This window comes from Lepidochelys kempii, chromosome 20 (assembly GCF_965140285.1).
Source record: "Lepidochelys kempii isolate rLepKem1 chromosome 20, rLepKem1.hap1, whole genome shotgun sequence".
Taxonomy (NCBI): Eukaryota; Metazoa; Chordata; order Testudines; family Cheloniidae; genus Lepidochelys; species Lepidochelys kempii.
In genome coordinates this window covers 26,192,518-26,205,422 of record NC_136399.1, presented here as the reverse complement: position 1 = coordinate 26,205,422, position 12,905 = coordinate 26,192,518, and the positions used below count along the sequence as shown (strand labels likewise).

Genomic DNA, 12,905 nt, shown 5'->3' with positions numbered 1-12,905 from the left:
CGCAGCGCAGCTGTCATGTTCAGGCTTCAGCCTCCCCACTAGGCCCGAGCCCCCTCGTGCCCCAGAGTGATACTCCCCCCAGCTCTGGCCCAGGCCCCCTGCTCCTGCCCCCAAGGCCCGAGCCCCCTCGTGCTCCAGAGTGATACCCCCCCTCTGACCCAGCCCCCCTGCTCCTGCCCCAAGCCCCCTCGTGCCCCAGAGTAATACCCCCCCCTCTGACCCAGGCCCCCTGCTCCTGCCCCAAGCCCCCTCGTGCCCCAGAGCGGTACCCCCCCACACTCTGGCCCAGGCCCCCTCCTCCTGCCCCTCCATGGCCCGAGCCCCCTCGTGCCCCAGAGTGATACCCCCCCCTCTGACCCAGGCCCCCTGCTCCTGCCCCCCATGGCCTGAGCCCCCTCGTGCCCCAGAGCAATACCCCCCTGCTCTGCCCCAGGTCCCCTGCTGCTGCCCCCCATGGCCCAAGCCCCCTCGTGCCCCAGAGCGATACCCCCCCCCACTCTGGCCCAGGCCCCTCCTCCTGCCCCTCCATGGCCCGAGCCCCCTCGTGCCCCAGAGTGATACTCCCCCCAGCTCTGGCCCAGGCCCCCTGCTCCTGCCCCCAAGGCCCGAGCCCCCTCGTGCTCCAGAGTGATACCCCCCCTCTGACCCAGGCCCCCTGCTCCTGCCCCGAGCCCCCTCGTGCCCCAGAGTAATACCCCCCCCTCTGACCCAGGCCCCCTGCTCCTGCCCCAAGCCCCCTCGTGCCCCAGAGCGGTACCCCCCCCCCACTCTGGCCCAGGCCCCCTCCTCCTGCCCCTCCATGGCCCGAGCCCCCTCGTGCCCCAGAGTGATACCCCCCCCTCTGACCCAGGCCCCCTGCTCCTGCCCCCCATGGCCTGAGCCCCCTCGTGCCCCAGAGCAATACCCCCCTGCTCTGCCCCAGGTCCCCTGCTGCTGCCCCCCATGGCCCAAGCCCCCTCGTGCCCCAGAGCGATACCCCCCCCACTCTGGCCCAGGCCCCCTCCTCCTGCCCCTCCATGGCCCGAGCCCCCTCGTGCCCCAGAGTGATACCCCCCCTCTGACCCAGGCCCCCTGCTCCTGCCCCCCATGGCCTGAGCCCCCTCATGCCCCAGAGCAATACCCCCCTGCTCTGCCCCAGGTCCCCTGCTGCTGCCCCCCATGGCCCAAGCCCCCTCGTGCCCCAGAGCAATACCCCCCCGCTCTAGCCCAGGTCCCCTGCTCCTGCCCCCCAAGGGCCCAAGCCCCCTCATGCGCCAGAGCAAAACATCCCCCACTCTTGTTCCCCCCTGAGCATCCAAGCCCCCTTGTAGCCTAGAGCACAACATGTTTGCTCTAGCCCCCCAAAAAGCAAGATACTGCCTTAGAGAGATCACCTCCCTAAACCTTATTAGAAAGCAGCTGGGGTTGGTTGGGGGGCCTAATAAGGGGCAGATTGAATTAGGTGTGGCAAGGGTCAGGTGTGAGGAGTCAGGTTGCTGAGTGAGGGCGTCAAGGCTCCTCGTATATAGGGCCAGGGGTGGCAGCTGCAGGTGTCTGTCAGGCAGGTGTAAAGGGAAAATAGCTGGGGGGGGTAAGTAAGGTTTAGTTTTATTTTATTTTTGCTTGGGTGGCTAAGGTTTCTATGTAGGCTCTACTGTGCCCCATAGAGGAGTGCAGGAATATTAGTCAGGTAGGGGGCTTAGTGGGGTAGGATTGGTGTCAGGGTATTTTTCTACAGCCCTAGGGTTATGGGTTTTTATTCCTGCTGTGAATAACTTCCAATACTGGGTGTAAGAGGAGGCCCATTTTGTGTGGACTGCAGCTAACTACAGGACTAAAACTTGGGGCAGCCTTTGCAATGAGGGATGTCTGCCTCTAATCCTTCCTAGAGGGAGATGGCTGGGTGTGTTAGTTATGACTGATGACCTTGTTGAGGTAGGGACTGTCCTGACAGGGAGGCTGGTGCTCTTCCTTAACCATGGCAGGTATCTGGCCCTGCAGCAAGGTAGGAATGGCATAGCCTCTGTGCCTACCTAGATCAGGAGGTGGTGAGCAAGAGCCCCAAGCGTGTACAATAAGGGAGGGTATTGGAAAGAGCCTACCAATTTCTACTCTCCATCTTGTAACACAAGAGCATGGGGACAATTAAAATGCAAAGTGGCAAATTCAAGATGGATAAGAGGAAATACACTTCCAACTGCTGTATAATTAAACCGTGATATTTATTGTCCTAGGCTGTCATGGAAGCATTAAGTATTAGATGACTTTGGCAGGGTTCTCTGGAGTCCTTCTAGCCTGTACCTTTTGGTAAAGGTTTTCAGAAGGGCTCTAAAACTTCATGATTTTCCTTCACAGCAACTAGCTCTGGCTGCTGTTGGAGACTGGCTAGCGAGCTACATGGACCTGGGGCTGAGTCGATCTGGCAGCTCCTAGGTGTCTTTTCTTGTTAGTTGAAAAGTGATGGCCTGTTGATCTGTGTTTGTACAGTGCCTAGCACAATGGAGGCCAGGTCCACAGCTGGTGCTCTGAGGTGCTGCTGCAATAGAAATATATGGTAATATAGGGGACTAGACAGTAAAGGCAAATGTGGCTTGGGGTGGGCTCTGCCTGCTGGCCTGGATATGGGGTGTGGTGTGAGTAGCAAACCTCTGGACAGACGAGCTTTGCAAGCAGAGGGGGCTGGGTGTTGTGCAGGGGGTGCAAACTCTGTTCATGCTGCATCAGCTCTGTTGCTAGAGCGGCTGAGCACCTGCAAGGAGACAAATCCAGCACCTTTTTCCCACCACCCTGAAATGCACAGACTCCATAGCCCCGCTGTGCCAGGCTACCGCCATGGCTCCAGAACAAAAAAGGTTCCCCCTGGCAGTGCTTTGAGTGTGGGGGTGTGTGTGCATTTCTAGGGAGGTTGTGGCAAAAATGTGCTGCCCCTGTGTGCTAGAGGGCTCTGTGTGCTAGGTGCTAAGGATACCTAACGAGAGACTGAGAGCCTGACTGAACAAGGAACCCATTGCTCCCACTTCACAGATGGGGGAATGAAGGCACCCAGCTGATGTGAGGTGCTCAAGGGAGTCTATGGCAGAACCAGGAATCCAATCCAGCGCCAGAGTTCCAGCCCAGCACCTCAAGCATGAGCTTTCCTTGTAGGCTGAGCTCTGGCCCTTCATGAATGGTTTCCTAGCAGGGCTCTGTCTCAAGTGCTGCAAGAATCCGTAGGAGAAGCCTGGCCCATTTACTGGTCTGAGCTCCCCTGCGTGGGCTCCCGAATGGAAACCAATCGAGGGCTGTCTCTGTAGCTAGCAAACAGCCAGCTGGGAAATCTGGGTAATAGATTTAATCTGGTGAGGGATTTAATTAGTTCTATCCAGAAAGCCGGAGGTGGGGAAAAGAGAAAAATAATTAGCTGCTGGCCCATCACTTATTTTTATGGGCTCCCTTGTCACCTCTGCAGTTCAATCGTTCTGCCTGTTTAGCTCCGGTAATACCTCTCTGCAGCCACAAGCAAAACCCCAATTGTTTTTCTTGTCCTTTCGGAACACTGTGTTCTCCCCTGCACAGCAATTCGGTCTCTGCCAAAGTGGTGGTTTCAAGTGAAACCATGGACTCTGGCTGACAAGTGGGTTAAATTGCCCACTGTGTGGGGCATCACGGACCCTCAGGTGATGGGGGGGGGGGGGACAGGACGACAAGTCTCCTTCTCCAGTGCTCAGTTATGCTCCTAGTCGCTGTGCAGCGTTGAATGTGTTGTACTGGCAGGAAGCAGGGCTACCTGCTCTGTGGAAGGAGAAAATATCAGGCAGCGAGCGCCAAAGGCAGGATGTGGGGCTAGCTGGACCAACGGTCTGACCTTGTCTGGCAGGTACAGGGCAGAGGAAAGCTGCCATGTGTCTATCGAACTGAGCTGCTGTGAAATACAAACCAGGTACAATCTGGCCAGGATCACAGAATCTGCAATTCTGCGACTACTAGGCAAAGCGGGGATGGGGGTGTGAGCATGTAGCATTGGTGGAGGCCTTGCTCTGCAGGGTTATCAGAGTCTTGCTGAGTATGCAGAGAGAGGTAGCTCTTGACCCAGAAACCCTGAGCTGCGTTTCTGGAAGGGCTGAGCAATTAGGGAGCGAAGCTGCCAGAACACCAGGTGGGTGGGGGTGATGACCCAGCTGGAGGCAGAGGGGACCAGGACACTGGAGATCTGGGTTCTAATCCCAGCTCTGCCACTGAGTCTGCATGACCGTGGACAAGTCACAGAGCCTCTCTGGGCCTTGGTCCCCTCCAGTGGGGACATCCCTATGTAGACTGAGCTTGTTGGGGCAGGGTGTGACATGAGGGGGCCCTGATAGCTGTCTGAGCTCTTGGTGGTGTGACGGCATGCCCTGACACCTCTTCAGGCTGTGTAGGTGGCTAGCCCCATGTGTTGCTTCGGGGTCACTTGGGTAGGGCTGGAAACCAATTGCCGTGAGGGCTGCATGCCATCCTGAAGGCCTTGTTTAGCATCAGACCAGGTGTAGTCCAGACAGCAGCAGGATCACCACAAGGGGTTCCCACCAGTGGAGTGTGTGTCATGTTGTGTCCCTGGGTGGGTGGTTGGCAGCGGGGATCGAACCTGTGATCTCTGAATCTGAAAGCCTGAGCTAAAAGAGCTCACCACCGCTTGTGTAGGTTTGGGTGCCACACAGGATTAGGAGAACATCCCTTTAAATAGCTTGTGAGCCCACTAGGGGTGCTCACTGTGTTGTAGGGGCTTCCCTAGGCCAGCTGCTGTAGTAGGATGTACATAGCCAGGCCTTGTATCTCCATAAACATGGGCAGATGGTCCCCATGGTGCCTGTGTGGCTTCTGCGTAGGGGGTTGGTGCTGGGTGAAGCGCGAAAGACCCAACACCTGCAGCCTGCTCCACTGGCACAGCCAGGATCACCTCCACTCGCATGCCAGCTCATAGACCTTCTCCCTGGAGTATTTTGAAGGGTACCAGCTACGGGCTCTACCCTGAGGGTGGGGAGTTGTGCTGGCCCATTCCACCCTTCTGCTCTCTCTCCAAGCCGAAGATGAACGTGGTGCATGCTTTGCGCTCGGAGCGCCGGGCTGGGCCGGGAGTGGAGGCGATGGAGCGGCCGAACCTGCGGGCAGTGGATCAGCTGAGCCCGGAGATCAAGGTGGAGAAATACGTCCTGCTGAGCCTCGATGGAAAGCTGCTGGGGCCAGAACTGAGCCGGATCCGGAGTGGTAGGGCCTCAAGGGGGGAATCTGGGCCTTGACCCTGCTGGGGCCCAGTGGATCCTGTATTGTCTCTGAGGATGAGCAGCCTTCACCTCTTAGGGACCCTGTGACCCCAAGTGCCTGCCAAGATTTGAGCCGAAAAGAGACCGACCCTGTCCCTGAGAGCGCCCAGCCTAGGCAGACCAGGGGTGGGAAGGGAACCAGCAGCTCAGAGGTGAAGTAAGTTTTCCCCAGTTTATAGAGCCAGGAAGAGATCCCTGAGTCCCAGGCAACCCCCAAGGAGAAGCTTAGAAGTGTCTCGGTCGAAGATGACCATGGTGCTCCGTCCAGCTTAGCTCTGTGGTGTTGCTCCCATCAGACCATTGGCCTGTGGTTTCACCAGGGCCCCAGCCCGGCACAGCTCCCCTTCTTCGACTGGGGCACCACATACCTTCCTGCCCCTGGCCGGGCCCAGTGCCTGGGGCAGGGTGTCAGCACACGAGCCTCCTTTCACTGTGACTTGGTGCAAAGGGTCTGGAATCCCAGACGCTCGAGTGTCATCAGTGACTTGAGCCTCTACCTTTTCCTTCACCCACATGGGGGGGGTGCTGCTTGCCCAGCTCTCTGACCAAAAGGCTGGTGGAGTCGGTGGCAGGACTCGTTTCAGAGCCAGTGCAAGCACATTAGCTTTAGGGCACTTTCCCATGGTGGCCCTGGGCTGACACCTCCCTGTCCTCTCCATGCTCAGAGATGGCTCTGCCCCTGGAGCGCCTGGATGTGGAGCTGCCCCAGGATCTGCCCAAAGGCTACCTCTCGCGCCAGCGTCGCTCCCTGCCTGCCTTCCCTTTCTCTCCTGCCAAGAGCCCCTGCAGCTCTCCAGGCCTCAGGTAACTATGGGATATTGGCTGCTCCTACTAGACCTGGCATACAATATAGCCTGTTGCCTTGCTTTGACCCAGGAGATACAGCCTGGGGAAACTGACTCCCAGCATGCAGTGCTCCCCCTTGAGCTGAGCAGTCAGCCATTTGGCATTGCAGTGGCCTATTCATTATTTAGTAGGCACAGAGCCCCAGCCGTGGACCAGTTGTCCTTCATGCTAGGCACTGTACAAACAGTCCTTGTTCCAAGGAGCTGACAATCTAAGGAAACTCATAATCACTCAGGTGCCACTAGGCTGCATGCTGTGACCATGCAGAACTCCATGAAGCTAGAACTTGGAGCCCCCTTGCTCCAGAAGGCCCTGTCACTTGAGCTCGAGGAGAATCTCCATTAGCTGTTTGTGCTATATTACACAGCAGAGCAGTTCTGGGCCCATCCAGTAGGAGGTGGTGTCTATTCTGGAAGCTGTGTCCCTTAGCGCTTTGGGGAGGGCAGGCTGACACTTCTTTCTCTTCCAGGAGCCCCAGGAGGAGCACAGAAGCACTGTGTGCTGGCCACTTCCCCTTGGGGCTCAGTCAGCTTGTGACAGGGATGCAGAGTCCTGGGGTGCGAGCCCCTGTGTTGGCCTCTCCTCGGGGCGCAAGAAATCCATCTGCACAACCCAGCGTTACCCCAGCCAAGGTCACTGGCAGCAAGACCAAGGCAGGTGAAGGCCTATGCCACAGCCATGGGCCCCGGATGCAGCCGGAGTCTGACAGGAAGCAGCAACAGACAATGGGTGGAAAAGGGGCCTGCTAGGAATGACTGGTGGGGCAGGGGGTGGTGGAGGGGACATGAGTCCTGCTCCTGGCTGGGCAGGACTTGTATCCTCTGGGAATTGCTGGTGTCTCGGGGAGGGGGTGGAACTGTACTCGAGAGCCAACTGTTTTACAAACCCAGCAGGGGCCGTGAGTCCTCCAGGCACAAAGGGCCTGGCTGCACCCGGCCCTGCTCCCCTCTGCAGTTAATGTTGTAACCAAAGAAATCCTAAATAAAAGACACTCTGCACTGTGAAGGCTCCTGGGGGCTCGTCCTTGTTCCAGGGAACTGCTTTAACTCAACCCCCCGCTGGCAAGAGCAGGGGCCAGGCCCTCTATTGACAACAAGGCCGGCTCTGTGCCTTGAATACTGGGTGTTACAATAGCACTGATGGACCCAAACAGATGTGGGGGGACAATGACACTGTGCTGGGCACTGTACAGACAGTGAGACTGTCCCTGACCTGAAGAACCTCAGTCTAGAGAGACTAGTGGTGCAGGATGGGAGATTCTTCCCATTTTACATGGGGGAAAATGTGGCACAGGGAGTTAGTGGCAGAGCTGGGACTTGGACCCAGGTGTCCTGAGCCCTAGGCTGGTGTTTGAACGGGGGGGGGGCTCTACCTTCTGTTGGCTTCCCACCCCAGCTCTGGAATGTTTAAATCCAAACCACTTTGTCGTGTTAAAATAAACCATTAAGACCGTTCTATTCCTATTCCATAGAACAGCTCTCTTCCCTCCTTCACCTGCTACTAGAACCTTGACTGGTGGGTGTAAACTAGGCTTCCACTCAGCTTCTGGTTAATTAAGGGATGTCTTACAGGTACCAGCAAGCTAGTAATTAGCTTTCCCCTGGCTAATGGCAGTTACCGCACTAGAGGGAGCCAAATGAGTGACTCCAGGATGTGAGCAAATATATTTCAATGTAATTGATGCTCCCCAGGGGGCACCCCACAGTTTTGGGGGTAGTATCTCCCCATCACCTGCTAGCAGGCAAAGTCTTATCTGTGGATCAGCTCCCTGAAACCACCAGCCTCTGGCAACCCAAGCATGGCTTCACAGGCCTTGCTTTCTATGGACAGGTTAGCAGCTGCTTCACCCTAGCCACTGCATCCTTGGAGTTTGTCCCCTGTAATGTCCAGCCCTGTTCTACTAGATTCGCGCCCCCTCTCCCCAGAATGACCAGGCCTGCTGTTCCCAAAGGAATAATACACAGCAGCTTGTTGGATTCCATTCAGCATCACCACTTTGCTTAACGCCCCAGCACTTAGCCTTGTTTTCACTATAAATGCATCTAACATAACCAAAGAACAGCGGCTGAAGGAGGATATTGGAAACAGTGGTTACATACAAAACAATAACATCCTCTAGAGACTGCACTTAACTAGCGGGTTAACCACCTCTCTAAAGATGCTCGTCTCGTCCAAAGTCCTCACCAGTGTTTTCAATCCAATCTGGTTGAAGGCTATTTGTTCATGGAGAAAGTTTGCTGTCTGGCTCCTCTGGAGGGTGACGGGGTGTGTCTTTGTCCTCCAACTATATTCAAATGAACTTTGATGTGCGCATCAAGCTAGGGTTCCCCTGACCTGCTGTCTTTCTGGTTAGTTTTTCTGAAGTCCCCACTGACTCTTCATTAGCATTTGACTTGGAGTGCTACTGGTTGCCCATTAGAGACCAGGTGGGTGAGGGATCTTTTATTGGACCAACTTCTGACAGTGAAAGAGACAAGCTTTTGAGCTTACACAAACTGCTCTTCAGGTCTGGGAAAGGTACTCTGCATCATCGCTAAATACAAGATGGAACAGATTGGCTAGCATAAGTAGCTAACATATTCTAAGACCCGGGTCAAACTGAAGTGACCAGCTAACACCTCTGCAGTCACTGGACCCCCCTGCTCCCCCCCACAAAAAAGGGGGGATGGTTAATGGATTACAGATTGTTGTAATGAGCCATAAATCCAGTGTCTTTAAGTCCTTGATTTGTAGTTTCTAGCAAAGTTATGAATTTAAGCTCATCTTTTGAAGGACAGGCCTTTGAGGACAAGGCCTCAGAGGTGAGATATGGAGTGATTGCTCTGTGACCAGGGTTCACCCACAGGTGATGTGGGGTTTGTGTCTTTTATTGCTCCTCTGTGTGAGTTTGTTTCAGAACATTGATTGTCTTGTTTCACCCATGTTGGGGCATTTTGTGCACTGGGTGAGGTATGTTGCATGTTAAGGTAGGCATGTGTAGGAGCCATAGATCTCGAAAGGTGTGTTTGGGGGCCGGGGGATTGGTCATCCTAGCAGTGGAGATAGGGCTGCAGGTTTTGCATCTGTTCTGGCAGGGTCTGGTGCTGCTTTGAGTTGGGGGGCAGGGGTAGGTCCTGGTCTGTGCAGAGATTGCTTCTGGTGAGGAGGCTGGGGGGAGGTGTTTGAAGGCCAGAAGAGCGGGTGTGGGAAAGATTTCTTTCAGGATGTGGTTCCCATTGAGTATGGGTTGTAATGGTTTAATGATACCCTGTATGGGCTCCAGTGTGGGGTGGTAGGTGACAACTAGGCATGTGAGGACCTCCTGAAAGAGTTCTGGGTATGAGCCTGAAAGCTTGTCTCCTCAACAGCCATGGGTCCAATGGAAGGTGTTACCTCCCCCACCTTGTCTTTCTAACACATTTTCTATTAGAGACCTCCCATGACGCTCTGTAAATACCAGGCTCTGGAGTCTTGTAACCCTTATGCCCTCTACTGATTGGCACCAGGAGGTCTGGGTCAGGCAACCTCCAAAGAAAATACAAGGGAGAGTCACAGCAACCTACCCCCCTCTCCCCTGCTAGTGGCTCTGGGGAGATCTGTGTTCTAGTCCAGCTTTGCCACTGACCTGTTTAGTGACCTCGGGCAATCGCTCTGTGCCTCCGTTTCCCCTCCCACCCTGTGTCTATTTAGATTGTGAGCTCTTCAGGGTAGGACTATTTCTCCCTGTCTGTGCAGCACCTGGCACAAGGGGCCCCCGGTCATGGTTGGGGCCTCTAGGTTCTAAGATGATATAAATACTAAATGTGGTGTGAGCTCTTGAGTTGTGCTGGGAGAGCGCTACAAAGCAGTGCCTGAGTGACTGGACTTGGCTGCGCAGAGGAACGCGGCGTATGCTGCAAAAGGTGCAGGCAGCCTGGTTAGCCAACCAAGATTCAAGCAATAACACACACGTAATAACCCAAGTCTATTCTGATGGTCCCAGAGCCCATGGGTGAATCGCTTGCAGGCGGAGCGGGTGTTCCTGAGGGAAACAGGTTGGGAATCTTTCTGCAAAACTTTTTGGTGGGGATATGGATTCCTCAAACCTGTTCATGACACGGGGCTGCTTTGGATGAATCTCCTGACCGTTGGCAAAAGTTTCCAAGTGTCCATTTTGTGTGGGCATTTTTTCCCTTTAAATATCCAACTCCTGTTTGAAGCGACATTTTGCTTTGAAATCCAACCTAAGCAGACGAGAAACAAAACATTTGGCCTGACCCCTGCCAAGTTTTTTTGTTGAGGTTGCAGCAATTTTGATTCAAACTCTTGCAAATACTTGCCTGCCTGGAAAGTTTCCTGCCCAGCTGTAGTTGAGTTTGGGGCAGTGTAGATGGGGGAGCAGATGTTAACATGATGCCCAGGACGCTGCTTATAAGAACTGGGTTTCTTGTGTGGATTAGAAGGGGCAGATCCTCCCAGCTGGCTGTCTCCTCTTTCCGTAGGAAACTGGCTTTATTTTCTCTCTGGGGCTCATATTGCATGTGCAGAATAACTTTGTAGACCTTTTTTTCTCACAAAACAGATTTTTAGTAGCTCCCACTCTGCTGCCAGTTCTTGGGCCTGATCCTCAAGGTTGTTGGGATTTGGGTCCCAGCTACATTAGACCCCATCCTCACCTGTGAACAGCCAGGGGGTTGAGCTCGGCTGGGCTGCTGCAGCTCCTAGAGCCTGCGTGAAGGTCCCTGTGCAGGAAAGAACTTCAGCACTTTTGGCTTCATTGTGTCTTGAGCAGATGCTTTCCTGAGGTGGAGTCACCAGTGGGCAGAAGCAGGCATGAGCTGTGTTCGATGGCAGGGAATCTGGCTTGAGGCAAACGTCCAGAGGAGAGCAGGCCCAGCCACAGTCTGATGGTGTTAGGAGATGCTGGGAAAACTTTGTCTTCAAATAGGCCATTTCTCCCTCAGACTGATATTTGGGCCTAGAGTGACCACCTAGCAAGTGTGAAAAATCAGGGCAGCAGTGGTGAGGTTTATATGTTGCTTATATAAGACAAAGCCCCTAATAGTGGTATGATCCTGATCATATTGGGACATCTGGTCACCCTCCTGAACCCCAGAACTATCCCTCCCCTGAGACAAATCAACCTTTAAAAAAATTATCGTTGAAAAAGCCCAGCCAGAAATTTCTCTTCTCTTCCTTCTTGGGGGTGGGGGGGGGGAGAGAATTAGCAGAACCTCCATGAAGTCTCCTAGTTCCTTTGCTACTGATTTATGTGGAAAGTGCCCAGAACCTGGGGTGATGGGCAGTTGCATGAAAATCCTGGACTTGATGGGAGTGGCCAGAGTACACCCCTGGTACTTCCTCCAAAGGGAAAAACCGGGTAGAGCCAGAGACTCTATTAACTGTCCCAAACCTTTGTATGTGGATTTAGGGTTGGCCAGTGGGACTGTGCGCCTGTCTGGAACATGGACAGGGGCTAAGTGTCCAGCTTCTCTGCAAAGCCCATGAGGAATCTTGCTATTTCCAATCTACCAAGGATGCATGGGGTGGGTAGCACTAAGCCTGGGAACAGGCATTTCCATTTTTCCTAATGTCCAACCTAGACCTCCCTTGCTGCAATTTAAGCCCATTGTTTCTTGTCCTTGTTAAGAACATTTTTTCTCCTACCTCCTTGTAACAACCTTTTATGTACTTGAAAACTATTCTCATGCCCCCTCTCAGTCTTCTCTTCTCCAGATGAAACAAACCCAGTTTTTTCAATCTTCCCTCATAGGTCCTGTTTTCTAGATCTTTGATCATTTTTGTTACTCTTCTCTGGGCTTTCTCCAATTTGTCCACATCTTTCATGAAATGTGGCACCCAGAACTGGACACAACACTCCAGTTGAGGCCTAATCAGCGCAGAGTAGAGCGGAAGAATGACTTCTCGTGTCTTGCTTACAACACTCCTGCTAATACATCCCAGAAGGATGTTTGCTTTTTTTGAAACAGCATTACACTGTTGACTCATATTTAGCTTGTGATCCAGTATGACCCCCAGATCCCTTTCTGCAATACTTCTTCCTAGGCAGTCATTTCTCATTTTGTGTGTGTGCAACTGATTGTTCCTTCCTAAGTGGAGCACTTTGCATTTGTCCTTATTGAACTTTTTCCTATTTACTTCAGCCCATTTCTCCAGTTTGTCCAGATCATTTTGACTTTTTATCCTAACCTCCAAAGCACTTGCAACCCCTCCCAGCTTGGTATCAGCCGCAAACTTTATAAGTGGACTCTCTCTGCCATTATCTAAATCATTGATGAAGACATTGAACAGACCCAGAATCGATCCCTGCGGGACCCCACTTGTTCTGCCCTTCCAGCTTGACTCTGAACCACGGATAAACTACTCTCTGGGAACTATTTTCCAGCCAGTTTTGCACCCACCTTATAGTAGCTTCATCTAGGTTGTATTTCCCTAGTTTTTTTTAGAGAAGGTCATAGGAGACAGTATCCAAAGCCTTACTAAAGTCAAGATAGACCCCATCTACTGCTTCCCCCCCTATCCACAAGGCTTGTTACCCTGTCAAAGAAAGCTATCAGGTTGCTTTGACATGATTTGTGCTTGACCAATCCATGCTGACTTATTTATCACCTTATTATTTTCTAAGTGTTTGCAAATTGATTGCTTAATTATTTGCTCCATTATCTTTCTGGGTACAGAAGTTAAGATGACTGGTCTCTAGTTCCTCGGATTGTCCTTATTTCCTTCTATAGGAAGATATATGGTAACAAAAAATTAAAGAAAAAAGAACAGGAGGACTTGTGGCACCTTAGAGACTAACCAATTTATTTGAGCAGAAGCTTTTGT

The 12,905-nt window shown here is 53.2% G+C and overlaps 1 protein-coding gene across 1 annotated transcript; it reads left to right on the top strand.

Moving 5' to 3' along the window:
* The first annotated feature begins 3,662 nt into the window (after positions 1-3,662).
* LOC144929593 (uncharacterized) lies at positions 3,663-6,850 on the top strand. The gene is made up of 4 exons (XM_078849610.1): positions 3,663-3,898; positions 5,016-5,199; positions 5,921-6,059; positions 6,571-6,850. The coding sequence occupies exons 2-4, from the start codon at positions 5,022-5,024 to the stop codon at positions 6,848-6,850; spliced, it is 597 nt and encodes a 198-aa protein (XP_078705736.1). The 5' UTR covers positions 3,663-3,898; positions 5,016-5,021.
* The last annotated feature ends 6,055 nt before the right edge of the window (positions 6,851-12,905 follow it).